The 19,314-nt window shown below is 46.1% G+C and overlaps 1 protein-coding gene across 4 annotated transcripts in view; it reads left to right on the top strand.

The window, feature by feature from the left end:
* The window catches only part of grin2ba (glutamate receptor, ionotropic, N-methyl D-aspartate 2B, genome duplicate a), a 74,280-nt gene extending 59,012 nt beyond the window's left edge, over positions 1-15,268 (top strand). For 3 of the 4 annotated variants that reach the window (XM_086132357.1, XM_086132358.1, XM_086132359.1), the window contains exons 13-17: positions 1,065-1,294; positions 1,393-1,553; positions 2,094-2,281; positions 4,508-4,746; positions 8,199-15,268. In XM_086132357.1, the coding sequence (XP_085988483.1) occupies positions 1,065-1,294; positions 1,393-1,553; positions 2,094-2,281; positions 4,508-4,746; positions 8,199-10,466 (3,086 nt within the window). In that variant the 3' untranslated portion in view covers positions 10,467-15,268. The remainder of the gene's footprint in view (positions 1-1,064; positions 1,295-1,392; positions 1,554-2,093; positions 2,282-4,507; positions 4,747-8,198) is intronic. The other variant, XR_015103159.1, reaches the window with a different exon arrangement.
* The last annotated feature ends 4,046 nt before the right edge of the window (positions 15,269-19,314 follow it).

Raw genomic sequence — 19,314 nt, 5'->3', positions numbered from 1 at the left:
TGGTGGGGGCGGGGCTTACGGCTGCATTTGTTTTGTCGTTTGGGTTATCTTAGTCATCCAACAGTCTCTCATAAGTGCGCGCACAACGGCTTTTTTTCCACACGTTTCATTTGCAAGTTTATTTGCAGACATTTCCGTACTGACACAATCAAGTTGTCGCTGGCGGCAACGCTTATTGTAAGGATGCACTATTGTTCTCTTTGAGCCTCCGTTTTTATTATTATTATTTTTTTTTTTAATCATCTTTCACCGAGCGAGTTTGGAAGCATAACGAGTGCAGATCGAAGTTTGGACACAAAGCATTCGACACAAAAATATTGAGTGTCAATGGCTGCGGACTGTAGCGTCACCTCTCAATGTATTGAACCGACTCTCTCACAAAGGAGAACATTTGGCGCAAGAAGCTTTGCTTGTCCGTGTACAAAGCACCCACATCACAATTCAAACCCACATAATACTGTCTGCCTCCCTATCATGCTCGCTCTCTCTCTCTCTCGCACACACACAGACTCCCGTTCACACTTACCCACACAGACATTGCAAATCCAAGTGCTATATCACTTCATAATGAGTAGACAGAGACAGTCTGCTCTCAGTTCATGAGTCAGAACTAATTAGTTTTTTTTTTTCTTCTTCCCACTACGCCACAATTCGTGATCATAATCTCAGTACAGCGGATAGGGTGTCAAATAATACGCTCGTGACACAATGAATGCAGATGACTACAATTTAGGGAACCGTACCCGGCTGCCATCTTTTATTCATCAAGGAGAGCCGAGCGTCGAACCCAGAACCGCCGCCGGGTTACGCAGTTATGCTGTCCACCGATCTGAAAGTCTGATTTCATTTTGTTTTCAGTTGCATCAGTTAACCAGAAGACTATTTATTACGTTGATGAGGCGGTTTTCTGTTCAGTTGATTTTACTTTACTTTGAATTCTGTTTCATGCGGTGACCTTGAGTGCATCTAAATAAGTTGAAATCCGAGTCCTCATATTGCTTCATCGCGCACTGACCACGTACTGACCACGAGTTCCTCGCCGATGTCGGCTGTATCCTCCTCAGAGCCGCACGGTCCGTCCTTCACCATCGGGAAAGCCATCTGGTTGCTGTGGGGTCTGGTCTTCAACAACTCCGTGCCAGTGCAGAACCCCAAAGGTACCACCAGTAAGATCATGGTGTCGGTGTGGGCCTTCTTTGCCGTCATCTTCCTGGCCTCCTACACCGCCAACTTGGCCGCCTTCATGATCCAGGAGGAATACGTGGACCAAGTAACCGGACTCTCGGACAAAAAGGTCGGATGGTCGTCTGCGATGCATCCTCGCCGTTTGCTCCCCTTCGCCTCATGAGGCGTGTGTTTCCTACCGACGCGTTCTGTCTTCCGCGTCTTTAGTTCCAAAGCCCCAACGACTTCTCGCCTCCCTTCCGGTTCGGCACGGTGCCTAATGGCAGTACGGAAAGGAACATAAGGAACAACTATCCCGAGATGCACTCCTACATGACCAAGTTTCATCAGAGAAATGTCAACGAGGCTCTTCAGAGCCTCAAAGCCGGGTGAGGATTTGGACCAAGCGTTTAAGAAAGCTCTTTTCGTCGTATTTTCCCCCGAACGGCCCATTTGGGTTCAGCAAGGCTCGCGAAGATTTATGAGGTGCACCTGCACCAATGTAAAGGTTGCAACGCGCCAACTACTTCAAAAAAAAGAGAAAAACACTCGGTTTGGACTGATTCAATCTTTTGAGTCTTATTTTAATTTTATCTCGTTGATCTCTTGCCTCACGTTGAGCATTCTATCCACACTAACCGGCTGAAGTGGACACTTGGTGGTGTGCTCACTTTCTTCCCATTTCGACGGTACATGGAAGCATATCGGCGCTAAAACCCCCCCCCCCCTTTTTTTTCATCACGTTGGGGGGCTTTTCACCACACCGTGTGCCACTTCAGCCGTGGCAAACCGTCTCCAAGTCGATTAGACTTCTCACCAGCTCGGTGCTATTTAGCAGGTGAATTGGAACGTTGTCGCTGCGATGTCTCGCTCCCAAGCGCGAAATTAAGTGTGACCCGTTCCCTCTCCCGCTCCTTCTTTTTCATTAGCAAACTAGACGCTTTCATTTATGACGCGGCCGTGCTGAATTACATGGCCGGCAGGGACGAGGGCTGCAAGCTGGTGACCATCGGCAGCGGCTACATCTTCGCCACCACCGGCTACGGCATCGCCATCCAAAAGGAGTCGCTCTGGAAGAGGCACGTGGACCTGGCCATCCTGCAGCTCTTTGGGGACGGTGAGGCGCAGCGCTCGTCCGCTTTCTGTCTCCAGCTCAATTCGCCCGGCCAGACCAAGGACAATCGCCCGACTCCATAAGTGAAGGCAGCAGCTTGTTCGCAAGGGGGCTCTGTTCTTGGGATGATTTATTAAAAGATCCGCTCGCGTCCGAGTTTCAAATGAGACGATCGTGGCGGGCCGGTTTCCCCGTCAGGAAGGTTTCCGACAGCCCTTGAGGGAAATTAAACTTCCCAACACCTTGGAATGACTGCAAGCCGATACTCTCTAAATGTTTCAAAAGTGAGATAGCGTGACATCACACATCAAACGTCCGCTTTGGATTTATTGCAACCCCTCAGTACAACTCGGAGGTTGCGTTGGATTTATTTATGGTCGTCTGTCCGCCGCCGCTACATTGTTTTGGCGTGTGCACAAAGCGCAGGCCACGGTATTGTTTGGATTTTTATTTTTCTCCCTCTGACTTCTTTTTGCTGCTAATTATGATACCCGAACTGAGGTTGCTCATTTGGGTATGCGGTGCGTTAATCCTCTGCATGTTTGGGGTTCACTCTTCGCAAAGTTATGATTTGTCAATCTATTCATTGAAAAACTCAACTATTGGCTTTTTAAAAATGTTTAATCCTCTTTCCAAAACGTCCTAAGATGCCACAAGATGTCACCAGTGGCATCAGTGACTTTGTATGAGACACTTTTGATGAAATCATTTTAGAAAATAATCTTGCATAAAAACAGACATTGAGATCATTTGAAAAAGGAAAACACACTACGTCATGTGTCCTTTCACAGATTCTTCCCCCCCCCCCCCAAGAGATTTCAAAAACCTGGCAAGTCAGACTCTGACTTCCTATTAACTGCCGGAAATCAAACGGGGAGCCCACCGGTGCAGCTAGCAGAGAGATATGCAGAGTATGTGAACCGTAACTCGGGGTTCAAAACGAGTCCCATTAAAAATGTCGTGAAACAAGACGGGAAGAAGTCGTGATGACTTTTGCTCCATTCAAAATATGCTTTTGTAATGGTGTGATGTATTCTTCTAAATTCCCGAAAACTATCCATCACGTTCATGCTAGTTCCTGAAACATAGACCCTCCGGGGCCGGCTTTCGTGTGTCCCAGTTAGTGTTGCCAGCATCGCTCCTGGTGTATTTCGACCCTGCGTGCGCAAGGGTTTCCAGGTTCGTGTGTGTGTGTGTGAATATGGGTCATCTCTTTCAACATGAGTGCCTCATGAGAAGCTATGATGGGAGTTGTTTTTATTTTTATCACCCTAAAAAGATGAGCGACAGGCTGACTGAGTGACACTTTTTAGGTTTCGAAGAATCACATTTCAAATGTCAGGCAAAGTTTTTTTCCCCCCTTACAAGCTTCTTTTTTTTTTTTATGTCTTTGAACATTGGTTCTTGACTCGATTTTGAAAGACAATCGGCCATGTCTTCCCACTGCTCTGGATTTCAATGTGACATTGGCCCACCTCGCCCCACTTGCTTCCGCTCCCGTTGGCCTAGAAAAATATCAGACTCACGTGGAGAGCGCCGTCGTCCGAAATCATGTCTGGAAGGTCATACCGTTTGACGCGGGCTAAAAATAAGAATTGGTTTTCCAAAAATAATGTCGGTCATATCATGAACATGTTCTAGTTTACAAAACGGAATTTGGCATTTGTTTCTGCTAACTTTATTTTGTGATGAATTGATATTTAGACAAGATCGTTTGCTGTTGATCCATTGCTTTTTCTACACATTTGCAGTATCGCCACTTTGCCAAGACAGGTAAACGGGTAAACCTCCATATTTTGTCTTGCAGCATTCAGTTGGCCTGCCGTGACCTATCCCTGCCCACTCTGAAGCTCTTAAGTAAAAACAAAAATATATTTTCAAAAAGCTATCTCCTCCAGAAAGCATGGGAATAACAGTGAGTTCAGACCCAACAAAAATTGCAACCATCTTCTCTCCTCTCCTCTTCGGTTGCATCATTCTCTCCTTCCCCTGGTGTCCTCTAACAGGCATCATGTTATTGCATCATATCCCTTCTGCTTGCCACTTAAAACAAACACACACACACACAGAGTCCCTCGTGAATTATAAAACTATTCTCCACTTGTCATCACCCTGGCCCAAAGTGACTGTTTGATCTTGATCCCACCCCCCACCCCTCTTTCCTCCTTGTTGCTGCGTATCATTAAACCCGACCCTCCATTTTCCTCTTCTCCATTGTTTCACATCCAGGTGAGATGGAGGAGCTGGAGTCCTTGTGGCTGACAGGAATCTGCCACCACGAGAAGAATGAGGTGATGTCCAGCCAGCTGGACGTGGACAACATGGCGGGGGTCTTCTACATGCTGGGGGCTGCCATGGCACTCTCGCTCATCACATTCATCTGTGAACACTGGTTCTACTGGCAGCTGCGTTTCTGCTTCATGGGCGTCTGCTCGGGCCGCCCTGGCTTGGTCTTTTCCATCAGCAGGGTGAGATTCTTACTTTTCATTTCAAGTATTAGGGAACTGTAACCCACTGCAGAAATCTCGTGTGTACATTGGAGTCATCGTCCCTCTCCACGAGTAACAATTTTGGGGCGCAAGTCTATATACAGTAGATATATATATATAAATTACCAAGCACCAAATGACACTTGCTCTGGAAACACGAAAGGGTGGTTAATTTAAAAGCCTCGGTTTTTCATGCTTCAAAGTGACTCTGATGGGTCACTGGCATCACTACTCTGCTTATTCGTCCACCCATCCATCACTCCGCATTTATTCAAATCAGGCTCTTACTTTGTTACCTTGTTGTTGAAAATTGTCACTTTTTCAGAATGATGGATGGGTTTGTTTTTATTGAATACACACTCTATGGTAATTCCCATGCACCTTCTGTAAGGATACAGGTAAACTGGAATCTATCCAAGTTGATTTGGGGCGAGAGGCCAACCACACCCTAGACCGGTTGCCAGTTCATCACAGGGCTCTACTTCAGGTCCTCTAAATTTGTAGATGGCTGATCCCTAATGTTTCGTCTTATGTGCAAATATTTGTTGTTTTTATCTGGAGACCAAAACCACTTTGGTGTCCTTCAATGTAATATTTACAAACAAACGCGACAAAATCAATAAATCACTCAAAAGCCTTCGAACTGTCAAGGGTGAATTACTAGATTGCGGGAGAGCAAAGTCACCCGAGGTGTTTGATTTGCATTCCAATTGTTTTGACACGGCTCCGGTGTAATTCACTGCGCGCCTCCGAAGGTGAAGTGCCGCGGGCTAAAACGCACGAGGCTAATTTACGGCGCAGGGCCACGAGCGGCGGCTCGCTCCTTCCAGTTGATATGCTGCAATGGCACCCTGGGCCGCAGAAAAACAATCCTGCTTTCTCATATTTCATTATTTATGTTTTTAAACCGCGGGAGTAGGTCAAAATGAACCGCACAAAAGTATGGCAACTTTACGTTGGGTAGATTCTTTTTGTTTCGTAATCATATCTCTCGGCAATAGATCTTTTGCCCTTGCCACTGCCTGTTTATTTCCCTTGAAAATGGCGCCGCGTTTGTGAGGAACACGCATTTGCGGGATGCGAAGCAGAACCGGGTTACGCCGATGAAAGATTTCGCCAAGTCTACCAATGTCAAACGTATTTTGCTGTTGCCATTCCGACGTGCGCCGCACGAGCCCTGCTATTATGTTGATGAGAAACACCTCTCACCCTCCCAGCCTACACCACAAATAACAAACATCCAGTGAATAAACAAACAGGGGTTAGCTAATAAACCGCTTTTAGAATGAGTCGGTCAACTATAAAGTCACGCAAACAATGAAGAATTGATGTGTGGAAGTGTGCCTTGCGCATGTCGTTTCATTTTCATTGTGCGTTTTTGGCTGTTTGTTACATTCGCCAAACGGTCTCGCTTCAATTTTCCTTCACTTCATTCGAATGGCGGCGTATCTGAAGCTCGCCCCTAAATTGAATTTTGACCTGCGACAAAAAGCAAAGAATTGACTAAGTGATCTCGTTTCTTAAAAACTATATGTAATAATAATTTTTTTTCTTTTTTTTTATGGGAAGTTGGGGCCAACGTACAGTAAAATCGAAGGTTTATCACTTTCCTGTTAAATGAATATTTCCCGGGTAACTGTGCTACTTTTTAAGGCAAAATTTGATCACACTATTCTTGTAGCGGATGGATTGGGCAGGTTTACGTTGTCGGCATCAACTTAATTAGCATGATCTAAAAAGAAAAAAAAATCATGTCCTGCCTGACGTTAGTTTTTAGTAGACGGAACATAAAATGACATCTGCCAACAAGTCAGGTGACACTGCATTTCGCCGAAGCAGGCTGTTCAGAGCTGTTCTTTTTATGATTGCACCATTATCATTTCTATGGGCGTCGACATAATCCGAGAGCCATTATGTTGGGAGTAATATTCGCTGATTGCTCTCGTTTGACGCAAATTACTTCCATCTTGCTGCAGTGAGGCAACATAAATGAAAGTCGCATGTCCACACACACACACGCAGCCAGATCATTTTGTATGTAAAAATATTCAGGGGTGGGCGGGGGGCATCAGTCATTGAGCAGTTTATTTGCATACGCATAGCAGAATCCTAGTAAAACGGAAAACAGCTGACGGAAAGACCGGAAATGAGTTGATTATCTTTGCGCAAGCGTCGTTCTCGCTCTCCGTTTCTTCCTCGCTTCTGCTTTTCTAATTTCACAGCTTAATTGGCTAATTGTACAGCTTAATTGGCTAATTGTTATTGTTGCCATTAACAATTGCGTTTGGGTGTGGAAAAATGAGTCATTTGTCACCCTTGGTTGGTTAGTGTTCCTTCGTTTGGACGCACTCGATAGCTTTTTGTCCCACAGGCTACCTGTTCCTTTAGCCGCTACCCGAACCACTGCTGCAAATTAATTAAAAATATTGATTAAGAGGCACCTAATGAATTGAGAACAATACATATGTCGGGGTTGTGAATTACTCTTTACCCCCCCCCCCCCCACCCCCCCATGTCGTTGTCACCTTCATTTGCATCAAGTATCGCACGGGCACTACCAAATTATGATCTGCTGCTCGTCGGCGCTTTGTATGCACTTGTACACCGGAAGCAGCTCGTTATTTGTTGATTTCCTGCCTCTCCTTAGCCGCTTAATCACTTATAGATTTTCCTGTGATCCCCGAGAGGAAAAAGAAGGCCGCTCTTGCTATTTGCCGAGACTGCCCAAACAATCAGCGACTGTAATAAAGGTCCACGAGCAAAGTGGTACATTTTGTCAAAGACCGGCTGCTTCATACCAAGATTTGATTGGGACAGTATTAACTCGCGACCCTGTGCTCATGCTGCCTATTTGTGTGCATAAGAGCTCTCTCGCTCTCTCTCTAATTGGGCCAGTTCTGTCGCACGGCGCCATGCAGTGACGTTCGCTGTTAGCAAGGCACTGACATTAGCGTCAAATTTTATTTAAGTTATGAGCCAAGCTGAGTGGTTATTTTCTAACTTGACGTGTGAAGCGGGTACTAGCTCCAGCGTTGGTATTAGTTTTTGAAGTTTTACTTTGAAAATGTTACATGACCCAAATTATTCATATATACGATGCAGGAATAAATGTATTGTTGATGATATATTGATGAATGCGCTGGAAATCAATCATAGGTGTCAAAACTCAAAGCGCAGAATGATCTCACACCATCATGAATGGCAAGAAAGCCCTGAAACACTATCTGCATGTAAACAAACGCCAAAATAACATTTGTTTTGCTTTTGCTATGCACGGATTTTGCGGGAAATACCTTTTCAATATGCGGTATATAAGTGACATCAATCGTGTCCATGTGGACCCGACCGGTCGAAGAATGCACCGTTTTTGACCGAAACGTTTGAAATATGCACGTCGTAATGCCGCTTCTCCCTGCGTTTTACCTTCACAGGGCATCTACAGCTGCATTCACGGCGTGCAGATTGAAGAGAAAAGCAGCTCCGCGTTGAACTCCCCATCAGCGACCATGAACAACACTCATTCCAACATCTTGCGTCTGTTACGCACGGCCAAAAACATGGCCTCCGGGGTGAACGGCTCACCGCACAGCGCCCTGGATTTCATTCGACGGGAATCTTCCGTTTACGACATCTCGGAACACAGACGCAGCCTGGCGGGCCACTCGGACTGCAAGCCGCCTTACTTAGCGGAAGATAACATGTTCAGTGACTACATCAGTGAGGTGGAGAGGACGTTTGGCAACGTCCACATGAAGGACAGTAATCTGTACCAGGACCACTACCTGCACCATCATGGTTCCACACTTGGGCTCAGTGGACCAGCGCCCAACAGGCCCCGTAGTTTGGGCAGTGCCAGTTCCCTGGAGGGCGGCATGTTTGACTGCGACAGCCTCGGAGGGGGAGCGCCGCCGATTTTCACCACCCAGCCCTGCTCGGCACTCACCCACAGAAACATGAGCAAGTTCGACCTTCTGTCTGGACAGACTCCCCCCTCGGGGCCGGGCTTTAAGAGTGGCCTGCCTGACGTGTACGGAAAGTTTTCTTTCAAGGGAGGCGCCTCGAGTTCCACTTACATCCCCGGGCCGAGTTACTGCGGAGGGAGAGCGGATGACGATGGGAATATCCGATCCGACGTCTCGGATATTTCCACGCACACGGTGACCTACGGCAACCTCGAAGGTAACGCCAAGAAGCGAAAACAATACCGCGATAGCCTGAAAAAGAGACCGGCCTCGGCCAAGTCCAGACGCGAGCTGGATGAGATTGAGCTAGGCTACAGAAGAAAACCCTACCACATCAGCCACCACCACTACCACAACCATCGTTCTGCCTCACCACCACTTTTGCCATCCGAACGGAAGCGAGGAGGAGGAAATAATGACGCCAACTATCTGTTCAGAGAGAAGGAGAGCGTGAGGGACTTTTATTTGGACCAGTTCCGCCCAAAAGAGGGCGTCCCTCAGTGGGAACATGTAGATCTGACCGAGGGCACCGGAAATAGAGACGGTGGAGTACCAACTTGCACTTCTCTGGTTCCGGTGGAGGACTTCCTCAAGGGCAAACCTAAAAAGTCTGAATCCAAAAGTGGCGGAGGATCCGGATTGGCAGGGGGAGAATGGGAGTGCCGGAACTGCCGTTCCGGAGCAGGAATGAAGCCGATGTCCATGCACGGAGGAGTTATCGGGGGCGGCTATGGCGGCGGTATGAGCTGCGGGTCCTCGGGGGGCGGAGGAAGCAGCCGCCCGAGCTCTGCGACCTGTATGCGCTGCGAGGGCTGTAAAAAGACGGGAAACCTCTATGACATCAGCGAGGACAACAACCACCTCTTGGAACAGATCGGAGGAGGGGGAGGAGGAGGAGGAGGCATCGGTGCGATCCCCCAGCCGCAATCTCAAGTCCAGCAGAGGAGGAAGGGTGGAGGATTTGGCAAGCCACTCAGGCGGCAGCATTCCTATGACGCCTTTGTCGACCTTCAGAAGGATGACTCGGGCGGCATGGGCGGCATGATGGGAGGTATGGGAGGCGTTGGGGGGATGAGCGGTCCAGGTATGGGTGGGATGCTGCCACCTCCCAGAAGCGTTAGCTTGAAGGAGAAGGAGCGCTACATGGAAGGCACCAGCCCCTTTGCGCACATATTTGAGCGTCACGGGGGCTCCGAGAGGGAAAGGGAAAGGGACAGGGACCCTTCGTTTTATGGAGGCGACGGGCGGTTCGGGGGCCTGTTTCGAGGAGGTGAGGGCCTCCATCGTCGCTCCGTAGGAGAGAGAGACATGAGAGACAGGGAGAGGTCTCTGATGGAAGGTGGAGGCGGGGCCGCGTTCTCTTTGTCAAAATCTCTTTATCCTGACCGGGTAAACCAAAACCCCTTTATCCCCACATTCGATGATGATCAGTGTCTCATGCACGGAGCCAAACAGTATTACATGAAAAAGCAACAGCAACAGCAGCAGCAGCAGCAGCAACAGGTTGCCAAAAACAGCCGAAGTGACTTCAGGAGCCAGTTGAGCACGACGTCCTATCTGCCGACATCTGCCACCACTGGCGTCATGTCAAATGTGTCCCCCCGGTTCCCGAAAGAGCTCAGCCTGGGTGGGCTGAACCACCACGGCTCCATGCTTGGGGTCGGCCCACCGCGACCCTTCAATGGAAGCAACGGCCATGTCTACGAGAAACTCTCCAGCATTGAGTCAGACGTGTGAGAAACCCAGCCCGGATTTGGGATTCGGAACGGGATAGAGGTGTGTCGTGTTAGGAGATCAGGGATGTTTTTAAAGACACTGTCCACGCACTGCATCTCTATCCCATACGGAGACTGGAATTTAGGGTCAGCTGGGCGAGAGCCAAATGCGGTGTCGGAAGCAGGATGAAAACTTGATTATAGAAAAAAATCTATATTTTGCAAGCTAATCTTGGTAAACACACACACAAAAAAAAAAAATCAGGACACCTCGCTGAGGCGGGGGATGTGACCCCTCTCTCGCAAATGGCCAAAGCTACTCTACTTTTATGTCCAGTCACGGTCAATTAACTGGGAAAATGCACTCGACTCAAGCCTGGCGTTTCATCCGGCAGTGAGGGCGCAGTCGCCGCACTCGGCCATTATCGCTCATCTTAATTTGATATCGGGCGCGTGAGCCCGCTGAGATTCGACGGCAGCTCGAGAGCTCGCGCCGAGAGCTGGCGAGGGAAAACCTGTGAGACCGGAGCGCCCGCCGAGCGGCCCATCCGGGCTCGAGTCGTCCCCCGAAGGAAGACCTTGTCGCCTTGCCAGAGCGGCAACACGGGATGACTTGTCCCTCCCGCCCTCTCCGAAGGGATCGTCTCATCTCGCCATCCTGAACTTGTCTCAATCTTCTGTTGTCACCAAAACATTTGTTCCTCGGAAGAAATACAATCACGGATGACAAGATTTTGTCTGAGAAAGAAAAAAAAAAAACAACAGGGTATAAGATCAACAATAATATTAATCACATTGTGAATAACAACAATGATTGTGTTAACGCCGCTTATAATATTGTTTTTTTTTTTTCATGCTTTATGCTCAATTAGTGTGACATTCCATCCCCGTTTTGGTACTTGGCTGGTCGTTCAACCTCCAAGCCGGACTGAACTCTTGAGTTGCCTGTAGGATGTTTTGCTTCACGTGAGTATACAGTCCATCTATAAAAAAGGATCTCAAAGACTCATACTTTGTTTACCGTTTGGAGATATTTCAAATCAAGTGCGGATGGACTGCGTGTTATGTCAGCGGCCGAGAGCCGAAGTTGTCGAGAGAAAAGGACGTGCCTTAGTGGTCTCCGATGGAAGTGTCCTCCCGTTCGCGTGGTCACGCGGCGGCGCCGATACTTGGTCGTCTCTTCACGTCCGTGCGCCAAAACTGCAGTAAAAATTTTACAAGCGGCGAGAGATATGCCGCCTGGCAGTGGTTTAGATACGAGATGCTGCAGAGTTTTATAACTTCGTAAAAAAGGCTTTTATGAACCTGTACGCCAGTTCTATTCAGGATGTCCCGCACTGTCTCGGAGTGGCCCACTTCACAGCGCGGCGGCCTTCTACTTAGCTTCTTTTCGATTCAGGTTGCATGATAATAGTCACCGCCCTTTTTGGCCTCTCACTCGTGTCGCCTATGACAACATCCGTCGTGGTCCGGGAGCCCGGTTGAACTTTGCACGTCGTGCGCAAAGTGGGGCGAACGTGACCACGGTTCGTCATAATCCGTTGAGCAGAGGAGGACGTCCGTTCGAGAAAGGCCGCCGAGATACCAGCTTTGACCGATGTAGATAGTTTGCGTTTTTTGTTTCTATTTCCTAAAGCTGGCCAAGCCTCATTATTGCACAGGACCTTTACCCGGTGTAGGTTCAGGCACTCGGTAGACATGCCTTATCATGCCATCACGCAACCCCCGCCTCCCCCTTCCCCGCCCTCTTTCACAGGAGCTTGTCTGTTAATGACTCATCATCTAACTGTACAGAATAAAAAAGCCTCTATTAGCTATTTAAAGGTTTGATCTTCAATTAGCTGGCGGTGTCGGAAGTTCAAGGGCTGCAAGAGATTGCGCAGGAGTGCTCGGCCAAGATTGGAGCTGCTGGAGTGTGCAGAGCGCTGACATCTATCTTATAACCTCATCGAAATGCACCACTGTTACAGGTGTGTGTGTGTGTGCGTGTGTGTGTGTGTGTGTTGCGTGAGTGATGATGCAAGTTGCAATTTAATAACAGCATTTTTTTTTTTTTTTTTTGTCCACAGACTTGCTGATTGCTCTTGATAAATTCACAGATAACAATGTAATCGTGAGATTGATAGCCTTAAATCAATTCACCTATCATCACAACCGTGACTCCGGAAAAAAAAACCAGACCAACATCTCTGGAATTTTTATACCTGCACATTTTCAGCCATTCTCGGAGAAGCAAGTAGGGATATTGGAAACGACGCGGATGTAAGAAACACTTTGCTCAAGGCATCCGAGTCGGCATTTAGTCTGCGACGCTTTTACTTGTAAATAGCATATTCCGAACCTCTTTTCACTTTGTACAGTAAACAGACAGACAGGATGTAACTTTCATCGAGTTTTGCAGCAATTTACGAAGATAAACCAATACAAGAAAAAAAAAAAAAACCACATAGAGTCGAGTGAAGACACCAATATGACTCCTCCGAAGTGACAATTGATTTCCCGCTCATTGTACGACAGTTTACCAATCAATATATAGATTATGTTAAGGTTTAGACTTTTTTTCCTTACATTCACTCAAGTGTTTAAGAAATTGATCATTTACCGTAGTTGTAGATGTCTGGTGATATAAAAGGGGGACAATTTAGTTTTAGGTCTTTGTTACGTTCCCCTCGGAACTGTGTTAGATTCTCTCTCTTTTTAAGGCGAGCTCGACTTTTTCAAGCTCGGTTCGAGCGTCGGCGCGTTGATGTAATACAATATGACATGTATGATATTTGCAGATAGAAGCAGCATATTGTGAGCTTTCATTTTAGGCGGCGATCCTTGTTCAAATCTTACGACATCATGGTGTTTTGTTTTGGGCTTTTCTTTCCAAAGCTGGCTTTTAATGGTGATTGCACACAGAATTTAGAGCCATCGTGGGCCCGGCCTATCCTGTTCCCTTTTTATCATTGGGATTGACATCACTGTGGTAAAGAAAGATGTACGTACATAAATGTGTGCGTGCGTGCGTGCGTGCGCGTGTGCGTGTGTGTGTGTATTGAACACACGAGTGCACACTGGACACTTTCCGGTGTTGCCATTGCTGAGAATTTCAGCACAATAATGCGGGAAAGGTCTTGGTGAGAATTCATTTGAAACTGAAATGCATCAGTGCAACCCCTTATCAAAAGTCAAGCCTTTGCTCATTTTTCAACTTGCAGTCCACCTTCGCTGCAGGGAAGTCAACCGTTTTATTGTTGTTATTATTATAGGCCAGGTTAGTCAACTGACGCTTTGGGTTGCCGTTTTCTTTTTTTGTGTGTGTCTGAGAAGATGATTGTACTCTAGAAGTTGCTTTGCGCGTGCTTTTTGGCACCGATTAGTCCCCCTTTATTTGTAATCCTGGGTATCGATTTTGGTTGGTTGTCCACCTCCAGTTTGTTTGACTCCCCGCAGGCACACGCAAGAGTCTAGCTTGTTGTGAGAGTTGCTCATTTTTTTCCTGAGACGTTTCATATAATTCCAAATGTGCGACGTTCCAACCACAAACTTGGTGGTGTTCTGAGATTTTTCCACTGAGCGATGCATCTGTCCTCCTTCTTTGCGATAGGCCCGCGACCAAACAAAGTCGCCTTAGTGTCGTTGCCATAAAAGGCTCGTGAGGGGTTGTCAATAGCTCTTGTTTTGGGAAGTCAAGGTGCGCGCGCACACACACGTACACACACACACACACATATGCATGCACACACGCACACAGCGAGTGCTAGTTGGACAGTGAGTAAGCCTCCTCGTCACAAGTCTTTGTTTCCCTACAGCCCAAATTGGTCCCAGCCTAGCTTCTCTGCACACAAGCATGCCACAACACGTTTGTTTCGATGGTTCACGTTGAGAAAAACACTGTGTCACAATTTCTTTTCTTTTTTTTTTTTTCTTTTTTTTTAACAATACAAAGTTGAGCTAGCTTTGAGTTACTGGGACATCCGTGACGAGCGGATGACAGGCGTCGGTAAAAATGTTTTGTTTTTTTTTAGGGGCGGGGTTGTTGTTCATGATGTTTGTCAGCAGTATTTGTAAAAGCACCTTGGTTTTTAGCACTTAATTTCATCACTTGCAGTCAGGAAGACTTATACTGTGATACTACTTGACACATTTCCTGGGAAGTTTGACATAAGACTAATGATGTAATAATTCTACCAAGTTCGTCGCGGAATATCTTTGCTAACATTCGACGTTTTTGTGTGTGCTTGCGTATGTATAGCGCTTCTGATTTATACAAATGCATATCATTTCTATTAAATGATAACACGATTCTTCTGTTTGTCCGTCCTTTTAATTGATAAAGTGACAGAAGGGGTTGCGACTCGTGGGGAGTGAGTCGACAAAGGCACTCGGTTCCACCCTGAAAGATACACGACCTGATTCAATTGATTGTGGCTCAACAAAATGTAAAATATGAGTACTCTCAACGCTATACCGAATTCTAGACACATATTTTGCTCGTGGCCAATCTTTTCTCTTTTCGTGGCCCTTTTAAATAATACCGACGTGTTTACATCATGAGAACAAAAATTACACCCCCACAAAAAAAAAAAAATGATTGTACAGGTTGTGTAAATACTATTAGAGAAGACATTAACTTTTTTTTTTTGTATGAAGTCAAAGTAATCTCAATAACAAAAATTAACCATGTCATGACAGAAACTGCAAAAATGCATCGCGATGGTACTTCTAATAAGGATAAATACCTACAGTTATAAGTGCTTAAATAAGACTCTTCTTTCTCTTTGTACATGAACAAAATGTGTTGCGTATTAATAATAAAATGCTATAAGTTTCATGCAACTGCTGCTGAGTCTTTTTCAGCTTTTTTTGTGTTTTGTTTGTCATGATTATTATTATGATTTTATTATATTTTACTGTGGTGTCTTAATTCGTTCTGTGCCCACTCTCGTATCTCCAATCACCTTTCCCCATGGAATGGAATTGCCGTTCATCCATCTCAACCACACCCCCCCCCCTCCCCATTTTTTTAAAAGGAAAAATAGCACTCTATAAGTTTATCCTTTTATAAAAACATAGAATCATAACAATTCAGCATTCAACTTCAAAATGTTAGCATGTCACTGAGATTTGTCCTTGTTACTGTTAAGTGGTGGCCATTCTTAGCGTACCAGAGTTAAGCGGTTTTAAATCCGAAACTAGAAATTCTCTGGTTTATGTTTTCAAGAGTGCACTTCCAACTCGGAGTGGCATTAAACATCTTGAAGGTTTGGTTTTTTTTTTTTTTTGGAGCGGGGAGGGTGTAAAATGTTCACCATTTGCAAAAAGTCTTGCTGAATGTGAAGTGAGTTGAATGTGTTGAGTTAATTGCCATGATTAAGATTATTATTGATATCATTACACTAGCAGGTGAGCAGCTGAGCGCGGTGCTGCAGAAACGGAGGCCATATGGTGGAGCGGGTGGGTCCGGGTACATGCCCTCCACCATCGACACTGCTTCTGGCACTCCGCAAAGCTTTGTGTGGTGCCATCCGGGCCCCTCGGGGTGCTCTCGTGCTGCTCTCGCCTCCCCTTTGTACAACGCTCAACTAGGCTAGTCCCCCACACCCCCACGCCCCCCTACCTCTAACTTATCAAAACAAGACTGAGGATGTCTTTTGGAAGGAGTACTCGTGAAAAAAAAAAAAAATAATTGTATTGCACCTGTAGCCAGCTGGTCTGCTATGTAAATGTCTGAATAAAAAGCAGGACGAGCCATCAAGAACAGGTGCCAACCATTTTCGCGTAAATGGAAAGTGACGGGCTGTTGAAGTCCTTTTCGCAGGAATCACCTGACTGCATTTCGCATCATGCCTTTGTGCCTATAAAAACACCAGATGTTCATTAGTCATGTTTGGAGCTTAGCGAAGACGAAAAGGGTGAGTAATTAGCTGTTTTCGTGATGCCGCTTTGACCCCGTGCCATTTGGAATCCACCTCGAGACAAAAACCCGAATCACGAAGCAAATCAGGCTGAACGTTTTGCGCGTTGGAGTCGCTCTGGCGTCGGCTGCTCGGAAAGAGCCGCTCGGCGTGCGTGCGGGAAGAGTCGTCCTTTTCTCCGTTTCCGCTGGCATGCCGAGCGCTCAAACGTGTGCTCCGCTCTCGAGTTCCTGTCCTCATTTTGTCGTCACTCTCCAAGTTGACTCTGTGAGGTCAAAAGTGAATGTGTGTCCCAATTTTTAAGGGCATTCGATTCTGAACCTTTTACGTGCCCCCTGAAAACCTCCGTACGTAATTACGCCGACGAGCGTAATGTCTAAGTTCAAATAAACTCTAAAATATGTTCCGTAGGAGAACTTCGCTCTTTTGCACTTGGCGAAACGGAACCCACGCTTGGGAGGCACTGTTTTTATTGAATATCATTTGTTTACTGCATCCCAGCAGCCGTGCCGCCGTTCCTTCCCATCCTCAATTAACACCCACGGTGAAACAATGACTTCCTGATAGTTAACACCGGACAGTCACGGTTCTTTAACACGGAATGAGTCGGCGTGAACAAAGCACGCGCGCGCGGACAAAATGGCAGGCGTGAGGACGGGCATGAGGGCGAATAATCAAAGATTAAGACCAAACGGCTCACAGATCACAACTTTTGTTTTACAGCGACGGAGCAGAGGGATGCGCGGCCGGCCGTAAAGGAATGGACAGATGGAGTGAGAGGACATCAGCAAAGTGTGAGAATGTGGCGGTGATAAAAGACAGAATGTGAAAGGGACGTGTTGAGGAGAAAGGGTTAAAGACCAGAGTCGAGGAAGATGGTTGCCCTGGCAACAGTAGCAAGCGTTTTTTTCCCCCGCATTACTTTCACGATTACAATTCATTTGTTAATTCGAAGGAGAAGGGGCCAGATTTTTGGGTGTGTGAATCATTTATTGTGTGAATGCTGAAAGCTTTTCAAAAATACGTTTATACATATATATACTGTATATATATATATATATATATATATAGTTTTATTGTCATCGCTTATTTGATGTGCTGCATCTTTCAAATTTATCGACCCAATTTTCTCCATTCCAACCTCGACGTATTTTAAAAATTCATGTCATTAATTTCATCATTCCAACAATTCCCCCTGACCCCCCACAAAAAAAAAGTCCCCATTCCCAATGACACATTCAATATTCAAAATAACAGATTTACTTCATTCCCATTAGAAATCCAAAATGTCCGGATTATTCAATTCACCTCGGAAACAATGATCAAAATTCCCACATTTTCCACATACCAAAAAAAAAAAAAGCAATTTTTTTCTAAACCAATGTTATCCAATCAATTTTATAACAAACAGAGAACAACTGAAAAATATACCGGATTTGTTTTAGTGAGCTACATGTGGTAGATGTAATTATATTGCCAACATCACATATGGTAGGCACAAATCTCAGAGGCCTTCATAGGTTTTATGTAAGATTCAATGGACATCTCATATTGAAAGTCTCATGAGCTGCTGCGTCAGCTTCCACTCGGTTGGCTCCTGTAGTCAATCCACCTGACATTGATGGCGGCTCAGCGTTCCCGACAAAACCCTGTCACTCGTGTATCACTGTTGCATATCCTCACATGACAGCCACCGTGGGCGATCGGGACAAAGAGTGGAAGGAGGAGGAGAAGAAGGATAAGGCGGAGGGAGGAGGACGGGATCCCGTGACTGAGGTCAGTGCCGCATCACACGAGAATTGTGCGAAACTGAACTGAGAGCGTGTGGGGGCTTGCACTAATTTGCATGACATCCTCACAATGCTCCTATAGGGTCTACTATGGAAATCTGTTTGAAAAGTGAATTGTTATCCAGTTTAAGGTCCGTGTATCCGTACAGGTATATCATACCGGTCCGAGGACAATTCAGCACTTGTTCAACCGCATTAACCTGACATCATTGGGAATTAGCCTTTCCCAACACTTTATATGGGGCAATAATTTCTCAAAAATATTATGTACTGTATGTTTATATATCCATCCAGCCACATTGCGTAACTGCGATTCATATTTTGAATCATCGCAAAAGTAGTGGCTGACACTGAGCCACTCGTGAAATCTGTGGCAGAATTCGGCAAACAAGAGCCCCGTTTTAATGGTGAAGTGGAAATCATCTTTTCAGGTTTGCTGCATTGGATGCTGATACCTCACCAGCCTCTTCTCCTCCTCCGCCTCCTCCTTTGACTCTTTCACACTCTCCGCCCTCCCTCCATCCCTGCCGGTATCCGTAGTGATTGGAGGCAGGGTTCTCTGGTTGCTAGGATACGCGGCGAGTGTGGCCGAGAGGCGGCTTGAGTGTGATTGAGTTGAAAAAGCGAGCAAATATTAGGCGATACCTCCCCCTGCTGGTCGCTAAGAACCCCGGTACAACCCCATAGAAGCTGCTCACTGACGATGAAGGATAATAGGTGACGGCGCCCCCTGTTGTTTACCGATAGTAAAACCGCATTCACTGGAAATTACCTCCCAATGTCCGGCAACGAAACGAATACAGTACCATTTTATTGGCACCGTAATTTCTAATGATTATATGCTTTATTGTATTTTTTGTATCATTTCTCGGAATAAGCTCTAACTATTACAGTTTTAAAGCTAATCCAATTCATTGATTGCAATGTTATAATTTATAACTATAACTTCCATTCTTTTTACATATACAGCAAATATCACATAACACACTAGTAAGCATTTGCAACGTAGTGGCGCATGCTGCCGCCTTTCATTTGGACAATGTGGGTTCAATTCCCAAAAGGTCATTCCCACCAACCATTTCCACTTACAATCACACAAATGGATCATTTACAGCTCTCAGCGAACCTAACATGCACCACACATCCAAAGAGCAATTATTCTTTCCAAGGGTGACGT

This window comes from Hippocampus guttulatus, chromosome 16, assembly GCF_054856545.1.
Source record: "Hippocampus guttulatus isolate MCC_2025c chromosome 16, RoL_Hgut_1.0, whole genome shotgun sequence".
NCBI lineage: Eukaryota > Metazoa > Chordata > Actinopteri > Syngnathiformes > Syngnathidae > Hippocampus > Hippocampus guttulatus.
Note: the sequence above shows the minus strand (reverse complement) of the source record. Positions and strands in the feature narration are given on the sequence as shown.